This window comes from Gopherus flavomarginatus, chromosome 1, assembly GCF_025201925.1.
Source record: "Gopherus flavomarginatus isolate rGopFla2 chromosome 1, rGopFla2.mat.asm, whole genome shotgun sequence".
Taxonomy (NCBI): domain Eukaryota; kingdom Metazoa; phylum Chordata; order Testudines; family Testudinidae; genus Gopherus; species Gopherus flavomarginatus.
The window spans coordinates 173,422,956-173,441,888 of NC_066617.1; the positions used below are offsets into that span (position 1 = coordinate 173,422,956).

Genomic DNA, 18,933 nt, shown 5'->3' on the forward strand with positions numbered 1-18,933 from the left:
ACGCGAAGGTGTGCACAGATGACCAAGTAGCTGCCCGACATATCTCCTGGACGGGTACAAGGGCCAGGAAGGCGGCAGATGAAGCTTGAGCCCAAGTAGAATGGGCGGTGAGGTGGCTAGCTGGGACATGAGCCAAGTCATAGCAGGCACGGATGCAAGACGTCACCCAAGATGAAATTTGCTGTGAAGAGACAGGAAGGCCCTTCAGCCGGTCTGCCACCGCTACGAATAGTTGGGGAGACTTTTGAAAGGGCTTTGTTCTTTTGATGTAAAAGGCAAGAGCCCTATGAACATCCAGGGAATGCAACTGCTGTTTCCAACATGACGAATGCAGTTTCAGGAAGAAGACCAGGAGGAAGATGTCCTGATTAACGTGAAAGGCAGACACCACCTTAGGGAGAAAGGCGGGATGAGGACGCAGCTGTACCTTGTCTTTGTGAAACACTGTATATGGAGGGTCCGCTGTGAGGGCCCGAAGCTCGGATACCCGCCTTGCCGATGTAATGGCGATGAGAAAGGCAGTCTTCCAGGAGAGGTACAGCAGCAAGCAGGTGGCTAATGGCTCGAAGGGGGCACGCATGAGCCTGGATAGAACCGTACTGAGGTCTCTCTGTCGGAGTAGCTGGCAAGAAGGAACTGAAGGACCATTGGGTCGGCAGGGGATATATCCAGTACCATAACGGCGCCACTCCAGGGGACGACTCAGCTGACCCACCAAGTGTTGCTAGGGTAAAAATCTTCTGACGATCGTGCACGCGGCACACGCACACCTAATTGGAATGGATATGAGCAATACATCTCGAAGAACAACAGTTACAAAGGTGAGTAACCGTCATTTGCCTGCCCCTGGACTAGATGATCCTAATGGTCTCCTTATAAATCCTATGAATATAACACAGCCGTGACAGTGATAAACGATGTTTATTATGTACTTGGGAATGGTTTGCTAATCCATTGACCAGGGACCTCATGTAAAACTGAAGACCTACAGGCAGCCTCAAACAGCTGTTTGGTAAATCACCTTGCCAATGCAATCTTTCCTTCCCCACAAATATGGAATTCCCCTTCTTCCTGCTCTCACCCTCCAATCATTCATCTCTAAAGCCAAAGGTTGGAAGTGTTCAGTCCTGGACAAGTGAGAAGTTTAAACTTCACTATTACACTACCCTTAGAACTAAGGAGGAGTGCGTTATCACTTCATGCCAGTGTACAGCGGACGGTGTCTCTCAGATGCACAGCTCTTTCTTTTCACTCTTGAATATGCCTAGATATTGGACTTTAAATCTGTGGAATACAGAAAAAATAGAGTTCATATTTAGAAGTGCTTTTTAAACATTTATCTTTAATGTTTTTTCCCCCTCACCTTCCGAGGTCTGCACAAGCTAACCGAGGATAAATAAAGCAGTTGCTTATAGGTAAGATGGACAAATATTCCCAATAACTTTTTTTAAAACAAACTTAGAATGATTTTCTCGTAATCTCTGTGATCTAGTCAGAACATGTTGTAGAACAAAGCAAGAGTGTGAACAAAACCAATATGCTGAATATCTTACTTGTGACTTCACAGCTCATGACTGATGTGTCCATCTCATAGCCATGATGACAAACCTTGATACTGCACTGTACCATCAGCTCTGCATTTCTAGAATGCCTTTCAACAGATAATTTGCACACTCTTCATCCAATAACACAGCCTTGCAACACTTTTATGAGGTTCAGCAGATAAGTATTGTACCCATTTTACAGCTGGGGAAAAGAATTCGTGGAAAGATTTATTTTTTTTATGACTTCTGCAAGGGCCTACAGTCAGCCAGTGGCTGAGCTGGGAACTGGACTGTAGCAAGGCGGTGGGATACCCCACAGCCCTGCTGAGGGGCGAACCTCCCCTAACACCAACGTGGGCGGAGCCACTGGACCCTGCGCCCACCTCTCAGAGGTCACGGCGCAGACCCGGAAGTATAAAAGCTCACCTGCAGAGCTCAGTGGAGAACCAACCGCCATAGAGACCAGACATCTGCGACCGAGCTCCCTCTTGGGAGACAGCAGCAGCCCGCAGCCAGCCTGAGCTCTCACCCGGCCAGCCGAGGCTACCCCTCGCTCCCTACCCTGAGGAGGACTGGCCGAGCCTGCCCTGTGCCAGCTACCTCGAGGAGGAGCCGAGCCTGCCCTTCGCTGCTTATCCCAAGGAACCGATGCTGTTCAAGACAGCCGAGGAGACTAGCACGACCCAGGTACCCTATGAGGGGGAGTGTGGAAGTTGCCCGGGGTCAGCCGATCCCAGTCTGGCTGCAGCACTGCCTCAACCTATGTCAGTGTATTGCAGCCAGGATCCCCACTGACAGCAGCAAGTCTTTGCTGCTGCTACGGCCCCGGGCTGGGACGCAGTGGAGTGGGAGGGCCTGCTTCCCCACTGCCACCCACTCCTTGGGTGGCAGACTCCCCCTTCTCCCTGGCCTGGAGAGGCTAGGACCGCCTGCTATTGAACTGCTGACTCAGGCCATGGCTACACTCACACTTTACAGCATTGCAACTTTCGCACTCAGGGGTGTGAAAAAACACCCCCCTGAGCGCTGCAAGATACAGCGCTGTAAAGCGTCAGTGTAATCAGGGCGGCAGCGCTGCACGCTACACCCGTAAGGGATGTGGTTTACATGCAGCACTGGGAGAGCTCTCTCCCAGCGCTGCCGCTCCGACTACACTCACACTTCAAAGCGCTGCCGCGGCAGCACTCCCGCAGCGCTGCCGGGGCAGCGCTTTGAAATTCCAAATTCCTGCTTAAGGGCCTGAGTCCCTGACTGTTTGGTCGCTGCCCAACCCTGACCCAGGGCCTGGGCGGCTATTTGATTATTGGCTCAGCCCCAGCCTAAAGGGCCTGAGCCCCAACAGTGTGTTCGCCGTCCAACACTGCCACAGGGCCTGGACTGCCAGCAAACTAGAGCAAGGCAGTGGGATACCCCACAGCCTCGCTGAGGGACGAATCGCGGCAAAGCCGCACTACATGGACCCCAGAAGCAAGGTTCAGCTTTTAATTCTAACCGCTAGACAAATTCCACATGTGATAAGCTCACACAATGTGACTTAAATTAGCCATTTCTTATATTTTCCACATTTTGAATAATTTAGATTTGTTTCATTCTTTCTGTGGGTAAAGGGAGGCATGAAAATGATCAATTTGAGCAGGGATTAGAACTGTATGTGTGATAGTGATGAAAAGTTACTACTCCGCTCTTAGTATTCTCCTCCTTTGTGGAGATTGGGTACCATCCAGTCACCCCAGACCTACCCAAAGTCAATGGTTAAATTAATGCTGATTTTTATCAGCATTCATTTATCCATTTTCATAGCTTAAGGCCAGAAGGGACCATTCTGATCGGCTAGTCTGAGTGCCTGCACTACACAGGCTCTGAAATTTCCCTGAATTGATTCCTGCTTCAAGTCCAATAGCTGTGGATGAACTAGAGCATGTCTTTTAGAAAAGACATCCAATGCTGATATAAAGATGTCCAGTGATAGAGAATCTACCACAACCCCTAGTAAATTGTTCCAATGGTTAATTACCCTCACTATTAAAAATAAAATTATGCCTTATATCTATTCTGAATTTGTCTAGAAACAACTTCCAACCATTGGATCTTGTATACCATTGTCTGCTAGATTTATGAGCCCTCTATGATCAAATCTGTGTTCCTCATGCAGGTGCTTGCCCACTGCTCAAAATCACCCCTTAACCTTCTTTTTGTTAAGCTAAATAAATGGAGGCCTATCACTATAAGGCCTGTTTTTCAATCCTTTATTCATTCTTGTGGCTTTTCTCTAATTGTCTCCAATTTATCAACATCCTTCTTCTATTCCAGACACCAGCACTGGATACAGTATTCCAACACAGTTGAACCAGTGCCAAATACAGAAGTAACATACCCTTCTTTCTCCTTGAGATTCCCCTGTCTATGCACCCAAGGACGACAATGGTCGTTTTGGCCACAGTGTCACACTGGGAGCTCATGTTGAGCTGATTATCCATCGAGACCCCCACAAGCCCTTTTCAGCTTCTGCTTCCCAGGATAGAGTCCCCCAAACTACACTTTACACATGGTTGTAATAAAATCTCATTTTACCAAACAATCTAAATCACTTTGCATCAGAGACCCATGTTCCTTATTGTTCATAGACAATATGAAGATTGGGGAAGTGGTAAACTTTATCATAGTGATTTCTTTCTTCTTGCAGGTCATTGAATAGCATAGAAACAAGAAGCTCCACACTATAAACACGTGCTTGATGATGATTCCCTGCTTAAAGTTACATTTTGAGACCTATCAGTTAGCAACTTTTTAATCCACAACATGTGCTGTGTTGATTTTGTATCATTCTAGTTTCTTAATCAAAATGTTGTGCGATACCAAATCAAATGCCTTACACAAGTCTATTGCATCAACACTATTACCTTTATCAACCAAACTTGTAACCTCATTTCAAAAAAATCTGATTACTTTGACAACATGTGTTTGTCCCATAAATCCGTGTTGATTAATATCAGCGATATTATCCTCCTTTAATTCTTTATGAAGCAAATCTCCGCATAGTCATTATTGTGCCTGAGCTCACTGGCTGGTTGACAAGACTATAATTACTTGTCCCATGTACCCTTTTTAATTATCGCCACAATATTTGCTTTCTTCCAGTCCTCTGAAACTTCTCCTTTGTCCCAAGACTTACTAACAATCAACATGAATGCTCTGGCGAGCTTCTCTTCTCCCACAATGTGGAACACCCCTTTGAGAGCAGGCTTGGGGGCAGGATTGTGGGTGGGAAGGAATACATTGTTGCGCAGCCTGTGAGCATTGTGCTGCCTCAAAGTCAAAAGGAACTGTGGCCAGCTTGGCATTGGTGCATTGGCACATAGATTCTGTGCAGCCCACCGACAGTGGGTACTTACTGAGCCTCCTGCTATTGCCATAGAGAGGCCAGTGATATATGCATATATTTTAATGGAGGGATTCCAAGCAAGTTCTGTAAGTATAAGCCCTGCGTTTCCTGTCCCTTATGCAGGAGTAGGCTAAACAGTGAATGATACTGCCCATAACCATTGCCTTTATGTAAAGGCAACCAAATTCACATGCTACTCTTCCTTTTTCTGTGCTACTGCTGCAGTTTCTTTTTCCTACCTTCTCAAAGCTTGGTTTGAGGTCTTTGTTCTTGTTTTGTGTAGCTAATCACTTCTGTGCACCTGAGACAGGATGAAACGGAAAGGACCTGAATAATAGCCTTGTCATGTAACGCATTGTCTGGAACAGCTGAATTATATAAGAGTATATTTCATGGGTTTTAAATTTACCAGTGCACAAAACAGAAAGCACTAAATGAAATGCTTGTTGAGAAGAATGAATAAGGTCATCTATTAAATTTTTCATCTACTGCATCTGGGTAAGCCCCGGGATGTCCTGAGCAATATTAATCTGAGAGCTCAGAACTTCAGAATCTGAAGGAAATGGAAGAGGAGAGAGTAATGTGCTAGATATACAAGGAGCTGTAAAAAGAAATAATATACAGTTGATGCTGAATCCACATCAGGGCTTTATGAACCACTTGCATTCAGAGTTCATTTGTCTAAAAGGGCCCATATTATAGAAGGATGGATTCAGAGCAAGGACAAAAAGATGCATGATGAAATTTGGTCTGATTAGAGAAAGGATCAAAAGAATTTTGGTTTATAAACTCATAACCCATACCAATTAAACCAAAAAACACCCCATCTTGGGTTAGCTAGTGCTCCCGCCCTGCTACTGCAGTGTTAGGGTCAGGTCCTTAGCTAGTGTAAATTGGCATAGATCTCAACAGAGCCATGCTGACTCACACAAGCTGAGGATATGGTCCTTGTTCCTTACAGCACAATTGCTCATTTTTAGTCCAGTCATGTTTTTAATGTCACAAGTGATGAGGCTTCTAGCTTTTTCCTTGGAAGACTATTTGACAGCCTAATACATCTTGCTGCTAGGAAGACTTGCTTTAGTCTGCCTAGTCAATCTCTCTTTTGTTTAATTTTATTCATCACCCCTAATTATACCCTTGTCCGTACTTTACTTTCCAGCCTGTGTTTTGGTTTTGTTCTTTCACCGTCCAATGACGATAGCACACAGGATGCAGAGCAATGAGAAAAATACTCTCCACATTTTCCAATATCTATTGGTTCCTATTACATTTGGATAATGAAATGATACCAACCAAGTCCTCCTATTAGTATTTTAAACTATATACCTTGATGCTGGATTCAGTGGACAAACCTAAGTAAAGTAGAACTGGATCAGGAAAGGGAACACAACAGAACAGGGGAAGTTGGCACTTAAGCAGACTGCAGATTAGATACCTCCTTGGTTATACTGAGTAGGCAGGCCTTTTAATGGCTTTTAGCAACGCCCCTGCGTTGACCCTCCTCATATGTGAGGAAAATCAAATCAATACACTGTTCTTCAAATCACGATGCAGCAGCAGCAGCAGGGTATCGCAGCAGTCTTCATCTCTTCTTAAATTTCTCAGTGCTTTTCCATTCGATGGTCTCTGGATTTCTAAACCTCACACCCCAGTTGCATCTCTCAAAGGATCTCCTGAGTTCCCATGTATAGTCTTCTTGTTATTAGCAAATATTATGTAGGCAATTTTAAAGTACTTCTGGATTTGCTGACAATGATGACGCTGATCTGAAACTCTATTAGAATCTCTTTGTTGCTATAGCAGAAATCTCACTGGCAATCTATTTTAATTTAAACTGTAATTTGATTTTTTGCTGTTGTTTGGCTGTTGAAAAATGATTTTTAAAAAATTTTTTGCTCTTGCAAAACAATTAAAGCCCATGCCTGCTTTTGTTTTGATTTTTGGTAGTCGATATGCATTGACATATAGATTGGGCTGGTGTATATACTTCAATCTGTGTCATCAGAATCCTATAAATAAACAATTGGTATTTTTGTTCCAGAGATGGCTAACAGAGGACCTAGCTACGGTTTAAGCCGAGAAGTGCAGGAAAAGATTGAACAGAAATATGACCTGGAATTAGAGAACAAGCTAGTGGACTGGATTATTGTACAAAGTGGTGAAAAGATAGAGCATCCACCTCCTGGAAGGCAAAATTTTCAGAAATGGCTAATGGATGGAACAGTAAGTGTTGATCTAGTTTCATATAAGCATTATTTATATGTGTACAATGAATCTTAGTCTATTAACATCTATATCCTAGTTGTAGTTTCATCTGATTACATTGGCCTGAGATCATGAGTTATTTTCGAGTATATACTAGTATTGACTGTACTGTTACTGGTTTCCTTCTCATCAGGAAATTTTTGCTATTTCAGAATAATTTTTCTGCCAGTGTATTGGGATATGTATGTTAGGTTTGACTCATTCCTTCACTATAATTTCTCATAGAGTAACAAGAGACTTGCTTTTACAATCAGGTTTTTACTTTTCTGCTAAGAAAATGAAAGTGTTGCTATTTGAGCATGTAATACGCACAGACTTTGGTGCATTTGATTATGTCCTAGTGTTTTCTCCTTTGGAATAATTCTAGAGCTGTTATGTTGTATTCCATTGGTTTAAGAAATAAACACGCAAATGCTGCTGTTTGCACTGAGCAGTAAGACTTGGCTACTGGCTAATTATTGAATCTCTGCCAATGGTGCTCTAACAATATTTCAATTGATAGTGCTTTGTTTTCCTTTTTTCTCCCACTACTGTCAATTGTTCCATAACCTCTAGTAAATGATTGTTTTATTTTTTGCAGTAGATCAGTGCATATTTGATCAGGTTATCAGTGTCATTTAACAAAACCTTTAATGGCACTTTAATACACTCAGATTGATACCAGTGGTGGTTTTCTATCCTTTTTTTTTTTAGAAATGATTTCTCTGAGAGATTCTACCCATGTCGCGCTTCACACAGCATAATCCAACGCACAGAAATTACCTTCTGCTTTAGTGATCTGGAACTAATTGATTTTTTTTTTAAACTTCTGCTTCTATTTTTATCTCTTAGCTGTTGTGCAAGTTAATAAACAGTTTACATCCAAAGGGAAAAGAACCCATTCCAAAGATCTCTGAATCAAAAATGGCTTTCAAGCAGATGGAACAAATTTCTCAGTTCTTAAAAGCTGCTGAAATCTATGGAGTAAGAACAACAGATATTTTCCAGACAGTGGATTTATGGGAAGGTAAAAATAATAATGAAATTGAAAATGAGCTCACAGTCTTCATTCTGCTCTGCTTTGATCTCCAGTAATGGTGCATTTTTGTCTAAGGAAAAAATCTCTAATGTAATTATCTTTTGCTTCTGTTTGGTCTACCTCATTACCATTCTCTTCTGGTGGTGCATTATCTCCTCCAAGGGATTTATATTACCTAAGGACATAATGGAATCTTTTCAAGTTAATGTGTTACCCAAAAGCCATCACTGTGACAGGCATAAACGTAATAAAACAAATGTTCCCCCATGCCACTTATTTGCAAGCAAACAGCCCCTAATAACAAATATGAAAAACTCTATTTTCCTATGACAAGCCTTTATTGAATGTTTCAAATTAAAAGTGAGGCTTAAATTTTAGCTGTAAAATTGAGTCACAAAAATCAATACCCCAAACGGAAATATATATGTGAATTTTTCATTTTGTATGAAGTCTTTTATATTAATCATGACTAGCTAAAAACAAAAATCACAACTGACATATCGGAGGGTTAGGTTTCCAGAGTTGTCAGCCCAATGTTTTTCACCACATTAAAGTCTCTTTAAAAAGATCACCATGGAAACATTCAGCTAAAACCTGAGAACGCCCCCGTGAGTTTGCAATAGCTCAGGTCTATGAAGATTTATGCCATTCCACATAGGAACTAGAAGTGGTCTATATTATTCTCCCATGAACCTATGATTCTTTCTGAAAGGCTATTTGTATTTTCTGCCTTTTACCTCCTATGTGGTGATCCATCACATCCTAGTGCTCCTGCCATGTGCTCTGGGGCATTGCTAACGCCACATGGTAGAGCACAGTGCAAGGGCTCAAAGTAGAGATGGTCTTAGTGTTGGTGAAGACAGGAGTTGAGATTTAGGGGGAGGGGGGCCAAAGGGAGCAATAGAGGGAACAAAACAATGGAGGGGAGAAAAGATCTGTTGTACTCGGTCACTCACTGGAATAAGGGAGGAGGCTGCATGGAGGACACTACTGCAGGGTTGTTCCTTACAGTTTGTTCTCCGGTGTTTTGTCTAATCTAGGGTGTATCTTCATTGCACAGCTCACCTGGGCTCTTACTCATTTTAGCCCAATCTCTCCCCTATACACACAAAAACCTGTGCATCCCAGGATTTGGATGTGCTTTGAGGCCCGGCCGGGGGTAGTGTGGTTAGAGCCTGAGCTCTGCTTTCATTCAGACTGGAACCCACCCACTTTGCAGTGAGGATGCAGAGAAAATCACTTGCATGCTAATAATCCTTCACTGCCTTCCCACAATCCCCCCCATGCTCCCAAATGACACATAAATTCTCATGCAATTGATTGGAAAAGAATCCTAGAGCATCTCAGCGCAACAAACCATGGGATATGCCCCACAACGCGTACAGGCGAGAGTGGGACACAGTGGCGACACGGAAATGCAAGTATGGCTTTGCTGTGGGAATGCTCACACCTGGGCTAAGCTAAGCCAGGTGCTCAGAGTCGGGTGCTGGTCACCTGGGTTAACTGTGCATTGGGGATATACTCATTTTAAATGACTGAATTAAATGACCTTCCTCTTGCCCTGGAAAAAGATTCCACCGGCTAGCAAGCTATTGCAAGGGAAGTTTATTGTGTGTTTTCTTGCTCAATCAGTATTAGTCAACTTCATATGTTGTTTTGGCAGCATTTCATGTCCAGTAGTGAGTTAACTCTATGCACATAAAATTGCACCATCTTGGTTCTTACGAGGAAAAGGACTTCAGTTGTAGGGAATAGTTCATAAAGATAATCAATCTCCCCCCGCTTTGCTTTTCTATCGCACTAATTACTTTCTCCCAAGATTTTGGTTATTTATTTATTTATTTATTTATTTTATTTCATGCATGACAGTGTGGACTTAGCTGTGTTGGATGAAGCCAAACCTAGCGTGGGCAGGTACAATGCAAGCTTTCCTCATGCAACAATTGCAGCGCATCTCAACCCTCTTCTGCAGCCTCCATTTTCCTGTCCTGGCACCTTCACAGTTCTTCCAGTGCATCTCAGTCCTGAAATGAATCACCTCTTGTTATCCCAGTCTTGGTCCCTATGTAATTTCTCCCCCTTTGTCATAGTTGAGACTTCAGGCACCCCGTTATTTCACTGTTGAGGCTCTTGACTGGGAAGAGTTAGAAAATTGTAATGTTGCAGCAATTCAGAGGGCGGAGGAGGGATGTGTGTGTGTGTGTATGTAAGTCTAACATTGACTTCCTATTTGTATCACTTCACATACCAGAAAAGATTCCCAGGTTGTCCTCTGCAATAGGAGTGTGAACCCTGTTGTCTGTTGGGAGGGAGCGATGCTCTAAGTTGTCTAAACCAAAGACAAAGGCGGATGGCCAGATAAACAGCCCCTTTTGCCATTAACATGTTTCCAACAGCTTTTGCTGCAAGGTTCTTGATAACCGAGAGCCAAAAATATCCCGCCCTCCCCATACTGCTTGGTAGGCTATTTCAAACACAGTAGACCAGCTTGCACCCTTCTTCACCACTGTGGTTACTTTACCCAGAGCTGCTGCTTCAAGCAAGGTGAAGCCTTGCTTTCCCTCTAGTACTTTTCTTTCTTGCATGTTGGGCCAGAAAGCTTTTCCACACTATGTTCCCAAACATCCTGATTAACCTATGTGCTCCCTTTCAGTGCATTCCCCTAGTATATCTCTGGATAGCTTAAATCAGTAATAAGCCAACCTCAAATTGTTCAGAGATGCAGCTTTGGATCTTTATCTACATTTTTGAGGACTCGGGTTCAGTGATCCCCTCCAAAATATTCCCCCTCTCCCTGAGGCTGATCCCACAGGTCCCCTAGAAACACTTGGCGTGAAGGCCCAGGGAGGTCTGGATAGGTTTGACTCAAGGAGAATGGACTCCTTCCAACAGTCCTCTTCGGGACAAGTTAGAGGCCCTCCTCCTAGCACTGGTAGTGCCTAGCTTTTCTTCTAGGCCAGGCTGTCCCATACTTATCAGTGAGCATTGCACAAGGGGATTTCAGGTTGAGAAGAAAAGGCAGCCGGGGCCCAGAAAAGATGCTGCCAGTGGTATTGATCATGATTCAGGAAAGGCAAAAGAAGGTGGAGGGAGACAGGTAAGACCCCGTTGTAGAGTCTCAAGTGTGGTGTGGGGCCTAAGAGAGATTTTTAACTCAACCTTTCTGCATCTTAAAGCCCTAAGTTGTTGAGTTTGGCTTGAGGAAGGCTGAGAATGCAGAATGACTTGCATTTGGGTGTGATCAAGTCTTATTTTGACTTGTTCTTCCATCCCAAATATACATCTTCCCACGTCTTTCTTCACTATGATGCTCCAGTCTGTCAGATGGCAAGAGATGCCCACCATTCCTTTGTGGTGTGGTCTCCTACTTTCATTCTCAGCCTTTCCTAAGCCATTTGTATCCTTTTGTATTTGCCCTCTTTCCACAGTGATGTTCAGTCTTCACTCGCATCCCCTGTGTTCTCCATCAGGCTTCACACAAACTTGTCGGGGAGGTAGCTCAGAGCCCAGTTTTTGCTGCTGCTTTGTTTCATTATGTGACAATCAACCCTTACTCCATCTGTTTCTCCAGTGTCGCTTCTCCCACTCCCCACTGCCAGTTAAAGCACCGCTTTGGTGGCAGCCTGCTGAAGCGGAATGTTAGATGCAGGGGAGGCTACAGATGGCTCAGGCAGGCTCATCATGACGTTTTGCTACCGGTCTTTTGTTTTCAAAATTGCCATCATCATCCGGCTCATTCAGTTTCAGCTCTTCTTCCCATCCCTGCTTCTCTGCTCCAACCACTGCGGTGCTTGCTCCAGGGGAGGTGTCACATGGGCAACATTATATTTAGCATCTGCTACAGCATATGGTACATATGCTACCTTAGGGGGCCCATAACGCTAAAACCTCACGCCATGCTCTGTGTGTGCGTATGTTATATCAGCCTCTCAGACTGCCCTGTATTAAGCAAGGAGCAAAACTGCTTCAGTTTGTGGTAAAGATAGTCACTGGCTGGCAATTACTTTATGAGAAAATTAGCCCTTGTGAATAAAATTCCTGGAACCCTGCAAGGATACAAAAACTTGGCTCCGCATCCGATCTGCATCCAGGATAATTAACTTGTATCCAACCCATGATCTGCACTTCACCTTTAATATATATCCGTATCTGCGCCTGCACCAGCATCCTATCTCATTGTTAGAGCCTTGTGCAGATACAAACATTTGAATCCACATAAGAACAGCAGTACTTGGTCAGACCAATGGTCCATCTATCTCAGTATCCTATCCCCAGACATTGGCAATGCCAGGTGCTCCAGAGGGAATGAATGGAAAAGGCAGTCATTGAGTGATCCAACCCCTGTCTCCCACTTCCAGCTTCTGGCATCCAATCCTTGATCCACAAAAATAGTGAACAATACAACCTCATCTGCAAATGCAGATATCTGTGGATTTGCAGGACTTTAAAAATTCAAATCAACTTAAATGGGCAATATTATGGGAAATTTCAACACAGTTGGAAGCTGCTAAATATGTTAAGTTTAGGAACCTTACTCATCACAAACAGTCCAAGTGCTTTGTGTCTGAAGGTTTGTGTACATCATATCCCTTAATTGAATCTGTGTGTTGCCAGGGAAATGTAGAATATAAATGTGTAAAACAGGAGGCTTGACTTCCCAGACACACACTCTTCCTTAGCAGTGGTTGGTTGGAAATAGGTATACTTTAGCAATCTTTTTTCATTATATCTATTACAAAACATCATGTGTCTAGCATCATAAATTAAACCATACATTCCCCATTCTGAAGAGCTTATTATCAAAGATAGACAAGGCCTAACATTGTCATTCAGGAAAGAGGCTATAGGGAAGAACTGGGGCAGAGAAAGTAGGAAGGAGTTGTAGTAGAAACAGAATGTGAGGAGGAGAAAAGAGAGGGCACATGAGGAAAGATTTTTCAAAATGTAAGTAAATATACTATATGATTGTGATTTTAAATGAAATTAAAAAAGGTTTTTTGTTTTATTTTTTTCACAGCATTTTTCATTTTTTGGACTAAATGGAAAGTAAAAGATAGTTTGGTTTTTCCCTCTTTCTCTTCCTTTTTCCTTTCTTTCCCTGGGGCACACACCACAGGAAAGAGCATGCGTGTGGTGGTGGTGATGGTGGGACTAATGGTGGAAGGAACAATTTTGGGAGGGGAAGGGGGGAAGAACTGTAAAATGTTGACTAAAAGGGAAAACTGTTTGTTGAAGAGCCATTTTTTTGTTAAAGAATGTTGATGAAAAAAACATCAAGCAGCTGGAATGCTGAGCTCTGTTGAAAAAAATTGGCCTTTGATTTGGTGCCTATGTAGGTGCCTGAGCTCTCTTGAAAATCTGGCCCTTGGTGAACAGCGAGTGGGAGGCTGTTCCAGGTGCAGGGGAATCATGGGAGAAAGTGGGACAATAACAGAGGTGAAGGAGGAGAACTAAGTCAAGAATAACACTGGGAGTAGGACAGTGAGGAAGATGAAGGAAGGAAGATAGACATGAGGTGACACAAGGTCATGACAGTGAAGACCAGGAGCTTGAATTTGGTAGCACAATATAAGGAGCTGTTAAAGGGATTCGCAGAATTAGTGGATGGGTACTTGGGCAAAAATTGGTGAGAATTAAGGGCATAGTTGCTCCTAAGGGATTGGAATATGCTCTTTTAGCAGAGGATTCTTGCCCAGAAATCACCAGGCTCTTCAGAAAGCTGAGTAAGCATCATTATCCCCATTTTACAGATGGGGAAACTGAGGCTTTTTTACACAGTGCATTAGTCTGCACCAGAAGGGTGTGAACTATAGTGTGTACCAATGTGTCACATGATAACTGATGCTATGATAATAAACATTGCATAATAGAGCACAATGCAGTTATCAATGCCATTGCTGTCTGCTAGGCACATGTCTATTATTCAATGGTTCTTGATTTCTTACTCACAACTTTTTGTATTAAGTGATAACTCGAAAGCAGAAGTTCCTGCACCCAGCTAATGTTTCTGTGCTTGATCAATCTCCCTTGAAGCAGGGACGGGTTTTTATAATGGAACCTGCCTCTTAAAGCACACAGAGTTTTAAACTCTTATGTTACTCTGAAAGCTCTCTCTCTCTACATGCTCCCTCCCGAACTACTGTATCAAAATAAATATGGGACTGGGAGCCAGGCACTCCTGAATGCTAATCTTTGCTTTATACTCCTCTTGCGGTCTTCAACAAATCAGTCAACGTCTCTGCCTCCGTTTCACCATCTGTAAAATAGGGATAGTTATGCTCACCTGTGGCATTGAAGAGTTTAATTAGTATGTTGGGTGGAAACCTCTGTGAAGATGCTAAATGATGGTAGGAAAACAGTGTTGCTGTCCTGACATCATCTATTTCATATGCAGATTTTTTTTAATGATTTTCAATGTTTGGCTTTTTAGGGAAGGACATGGCTGCCGTGCAGAGAACCCTAATGTCTTTAGGCAGCTTGGCTGTCACCAAGGACGATGGATGTTACAGAGGGGATCCCTCCTGGTTTCACAGGTGAAGTACCAAGCAAAACCTCCCACAGCTAAGTGCCGTTGGATGGTGGTAATACTGTCTGCCTTTAAGCACCAAATGGATTTAGGAAACTAACTGGGGACTGAATAGTCTTCCCACAATGTCCTGGAAATTTTTCACAGTCCTAAGTGAGGTATCTAGGTCCTCTTAAGTTTTAGGGGTAGACCATGTCTCAGACTAGTTCTTACTCGAATTAAGCTGAAATGAATAAAGCCTGGTTTAACCTGAAATAAGAGTGTCCACATAGGGATTTGCACAGATTTAAAAACTCAGTTAAGTTAAACTTTCATATGTAGACAAAGGTGATAGATACTCAAGGTCTGATCTTTCTTTCATTCTCCTGTGCTAATAATTCCTTAGAAGTCAATGGGCCTGATTCTTTATTGCCTTGCACTTTGTATAGTCATTTATGTCTGTACAAAGTACAAGTAAAATGCTACTAGGTCAGGATGGTGCTTTTTACACTCAGTTTGCACTGGAGTGAAGTGCAAGGTAATGGAGAATCAGGCCTAATAGAGCTGAAAGAAAGTAAAACCTTGGTGACAGCAAATGCAGCCTCTCATATATTCCTCATATTTCAATCAAGAACCCTGAATGAAAAGCAGCACTAGATCGTGCTATCCATCTGACCACTTAATGCCAAATGCAGCACCTCTAGCCCATGGAAGTGCATATGATGGTAGCAATAATGCTAAACAATATAAACTGTAGCTGTACTCAGCTGTTGTTAACATGCCTGGATCCCCTTTGACGTCTTCTATCTCATTCACAGTTTTGCCTGTCTTTATTAATAATAACATTTCTGTAGCCAATGAACAAACTCTCCAGAGATACCTGCCTGACATGATTAATATAGAGGAATCAAAATAAAAGATGGAACTGGTTCCCAAGGTTTTAATTAAAATAAAACAAGGAGCAAATGAATCTCTGATAGAATTAAGTGCTGGCAAAATTTATAAAAATAAGGAGAGAAGAAATCCTCTCTAGATGGCATTATAGATAGTTAGTCTTCAGGCACTTCGGCGGCCGGTCCCGGGACGAAAGGATCCCCTGCTGCCGAATTACTGCCAAAGTGGCGGCCCCTCCACCGCAGAATACCCCAGGCCCCCTGAATCCTCTTGGCGGCCCTGCTGTTAATTGTTAACTAAGTGATAGGAGGGTGCCCAGAGTCTATGGCAGGAACGCATGAGCCCTTTTATAATTGAAAATAAATGACAATGAACAATGGACATCCATTCTGAAAATCTACAGCACATGGATGATTTTTCCTAGATCTTTTCCACCTTTCTGCAAGGTTCTGTGGCCTGCAATGTGCAGGAGGTCAGTAAGACTAGCTGATCACAATGGCCCCTTCTGACCTTAAAGTAAGGTGACCAGATGTCCCAATTTTATAGGGACAGTCCTGATTTTGGGGTCTTTTTCTTATATAGGCTCCTATTACCCACCCCCACCCCCCACGCCCTGTCCTGATTTTTCATACTTGCTGTCTGGTCACCCTACCTTAAAGTCTATAAGTCTCATGGGAAATTGAGGCTGCCTCCTGCAATCTGCCTAGCACTGTGAGCCAAATCCAACCAAATAGCTGATCACATACATACAAGCATTGTGGGCCATAGTGCTAAGCCCCTTCAAGGATCCAGCCCTTGGAGAGCCCTGAATTGATTCTAAACACTGCAGCCTCCTGGTGGAGGATTTTGATATGACAGTGTGTTTGTGATTGTGGTCATACATTAAAACAGGATAATGCAACATTGCATGGTGCATAGTAGCAGGTGGTTTCCCTGCCTGGGTGAGATCATGATTTTGCTTGTGAAGGCCAGCCTCAATTTGTGACACCGTTCTGTCTTCTGTGGCCTATATGGCTCTATGTCAGCTAGGATCATTTCAAGCCTTTACACCGATTTCTGTCCCTTTTTTTAATAACTTTTTCCCCGAGGTACGTAAGTGAGAAACCCATCTAAGCTGACTGCATATTTAAATTACTCACTACCTGAGCTCTAACAGCAGATCCCTAAGCCTTAATGCCTTTGTCATAACTACTGCTGTTGGGAGAGACAGACATCTTTGGGTTCCACTGCAATACATTCGCTTAAAGCGCACTGGGGGCAGGGGAAGGCTAAAAGCCAGGGACTGTCATTACTGCAAGGGTTTGTCTAGTGGGAATGGGGAATCAGGATTCCTGGGTTCTAGTCCTTAGAGCTGCCATTAACTCATTCTGTGAACTTCAGCCAATCATTTAATTTCTCTGTCACAGTTACCCTATCTCTAAAATAGGTATAATTGCTGCAGTTGAAGTAATGGAGCCAAATTTTGCTGTCATTTACGTGGGTATAACTCAGGAATAGCTCCATTGACTTACATGGAATGCTGTAGCCGGATACCAAATTGTGTTCCATCACAGAAACCGGCTCATTTGTCATCCCCTGTGGCCAGGACACTGTTGCTAGCTGCTTCTGGATGCCATAGCCTTATACAACTTAACCTTCTCATGACTGTGTCATACATCATAATATAAGTATTTTACCTCCCAGGGTGTTGTGGGAGTCAGCATATTTGTACACACTTGGGGAGTCTACAATGAATGGCACAAAAGAGGTGCAAAGTGTTGTTTGGCCATGGCTGGCATATACATCACAGTGTGCAATGCAAAAAAGCAGTTAGGCTGCCAGTGTTGTGTAGACCATGGGATGCTGAAATAAAGAATAAAGTATTGCAGTGCAGAGAAAACACTTGTGAAGGGTCAATTTCGGAGCCCTAAAACCTTTTAAAATCATGTGGGCATAATCGGATTGATCCTATATCGCTTTTGTGTCTGGACAGGAAAGCACAGCAGAATCGGCGAGGGTTTTCGGAAGAGCAGCATCGTCGGGGACAGAGTGTCATAGGCCTTCAGATGGGTAGCAACAAAGGTGCATCACAGTCCGGCATGACAGGCTATGGGATGCCGAGGCAGATTATGTAAATGTCAGCTGTTTGTCTGTCAAGAACACACATTCAATAGCATGATCTGATTACAAACACATAGCTAGCTCCCTTTCAGCCTAATACATGGTTTTTAATAGTTTGCCCTTTTTTTAGGGTTTTTTTTTCTTTCAGCTGCAGCTTTTTGACTAAGAACATGGATGTGTTTTGCGTGCCAATTCACCCTGTGCACTGCTGCCCCCTACTGTTCACTTCTGAACTATGCAAAGACTCTGGTTTTCTGTATTTATTTACTTGCGAATTGTTACCTTTGGCATTTGTGTCTTACAAAACTCAATCTTGTATCTCAACAAGTAACCTCATCCTTCAGATCAGTGACAATATTATTTGATCTTCTAAAAATAAAGACATTTAAAAAAATCCATTTAGACTGAATCTTTAAAGCCCACAACTCCCAACACAAGTTGCCAGTGGAGTGAGGTTACATGAACCCCTCTGCCATGTGTAGCACATTGGTGCCAGTAACCCCCAGGAAAGATCTGGGTAGTTGACCAGCTCCTCTATCTCTTCCCAGTGCAACATGCAGTAAGTGCTTGCTGGAAGCTGCATATGCACAGAATGGCATTCCCCACAATACTGTTGCTGCATCTGTGACCCTGCTTCTCCATGTCCAAGTTACTGCTGAAGCTTCAACTAGGGGCATACTCGAAGCTAGAACCAAATTCAGCTCCTGAAGTAAGGTGGTGGGATTGCAATGGAGCTGCACAAGGGCTGAATTTTGGCTTATAATGTCAATGGTCTGACAAATGCTACTGAACTGAATTCTTTCCCACACCTCTCCAGTGACAAAACCAATTAGTTCCAGTTAATGGAATGCACTGAGGGTCCAAGATACGTGTGCCTTAGAGTAGTAAGTAACTAATGCCTTCCTTTTATAGAGAAGGAAACAGAAACAGGGGACTTGCTTGTGGGCACATGTGAGTTGATGATGATTTAGTGGATTAGACATCGTACTGGTCTCTAACCGTGAGGGAGACTGGCTTCCTCAGGGAAACAGGGCAACTCTCTCCACCTCTCTGTACTTCAGTTTCCTCCTCTATAAAATGAACAAATGAGATTTCCCTGTCTCTATAAGGGTGTTGCAACTAAGGCTGGTAAAGTGCTTTATTTGAATATTACAGCAGCATCAGGAGGCCTTGAGAGAGATGAGGTCCTGATTGTGGTGGATAGAATCATAGAATATCAGGG

At 43.1% G+C, this 18,933-nt stretch overlaps 1 protein-coding gene across 3 annotated transcripts; it reads left to right on the forward strand.

Moving 5' to 3' along the window:
• The first annotated feature begins 2,135 nt into the window (after positions 1 to 2,135).
• On the forward strand, positions 2,136 to 18,107 carry TAGLN3 (transgelin 3). Of its 3 annotated transcripts, none has more exons than XM_050962059.1 (5): positions 2,136 to 2,231; positions 6,971 to 7,152; positions 8,026 to 8,200; positions 14,643 to 14,745; positions 17,584 to 18,107. In XM_050962059.1, the coding sequence occupies exons 2-5, from the start codon at positions 6,973 to 6,975 to the stop codon at positions 17,723 to 17,725; spliced, it is 600 nt and encodes a 199-aa protein (XP_050818016.1). In that variant the 5' UTR covers positions 2,136 to 2,231; positions 6,971 to 6,972; the 3' UTR covers positions 17,726 to 18,107. The 3 variants fall into 3 exon arrangements, with proteins under 3 accessions (XP_050818016.1, XP_050817998.1, XP_050818007.1); XM_050962041.1 differs by lacking the exon at positions 2,136 to 2,231 and adding an exon at positions 6,193 to 6,645; XM_050962050.1 differs by lacking the exon at positions 2,136 to 2,231 and adding an exon at positions 6,193 to 6,614.
• The last annotated feature ends 826 nt before the right edge of the window (positions 18,108 to 18,933 follow it).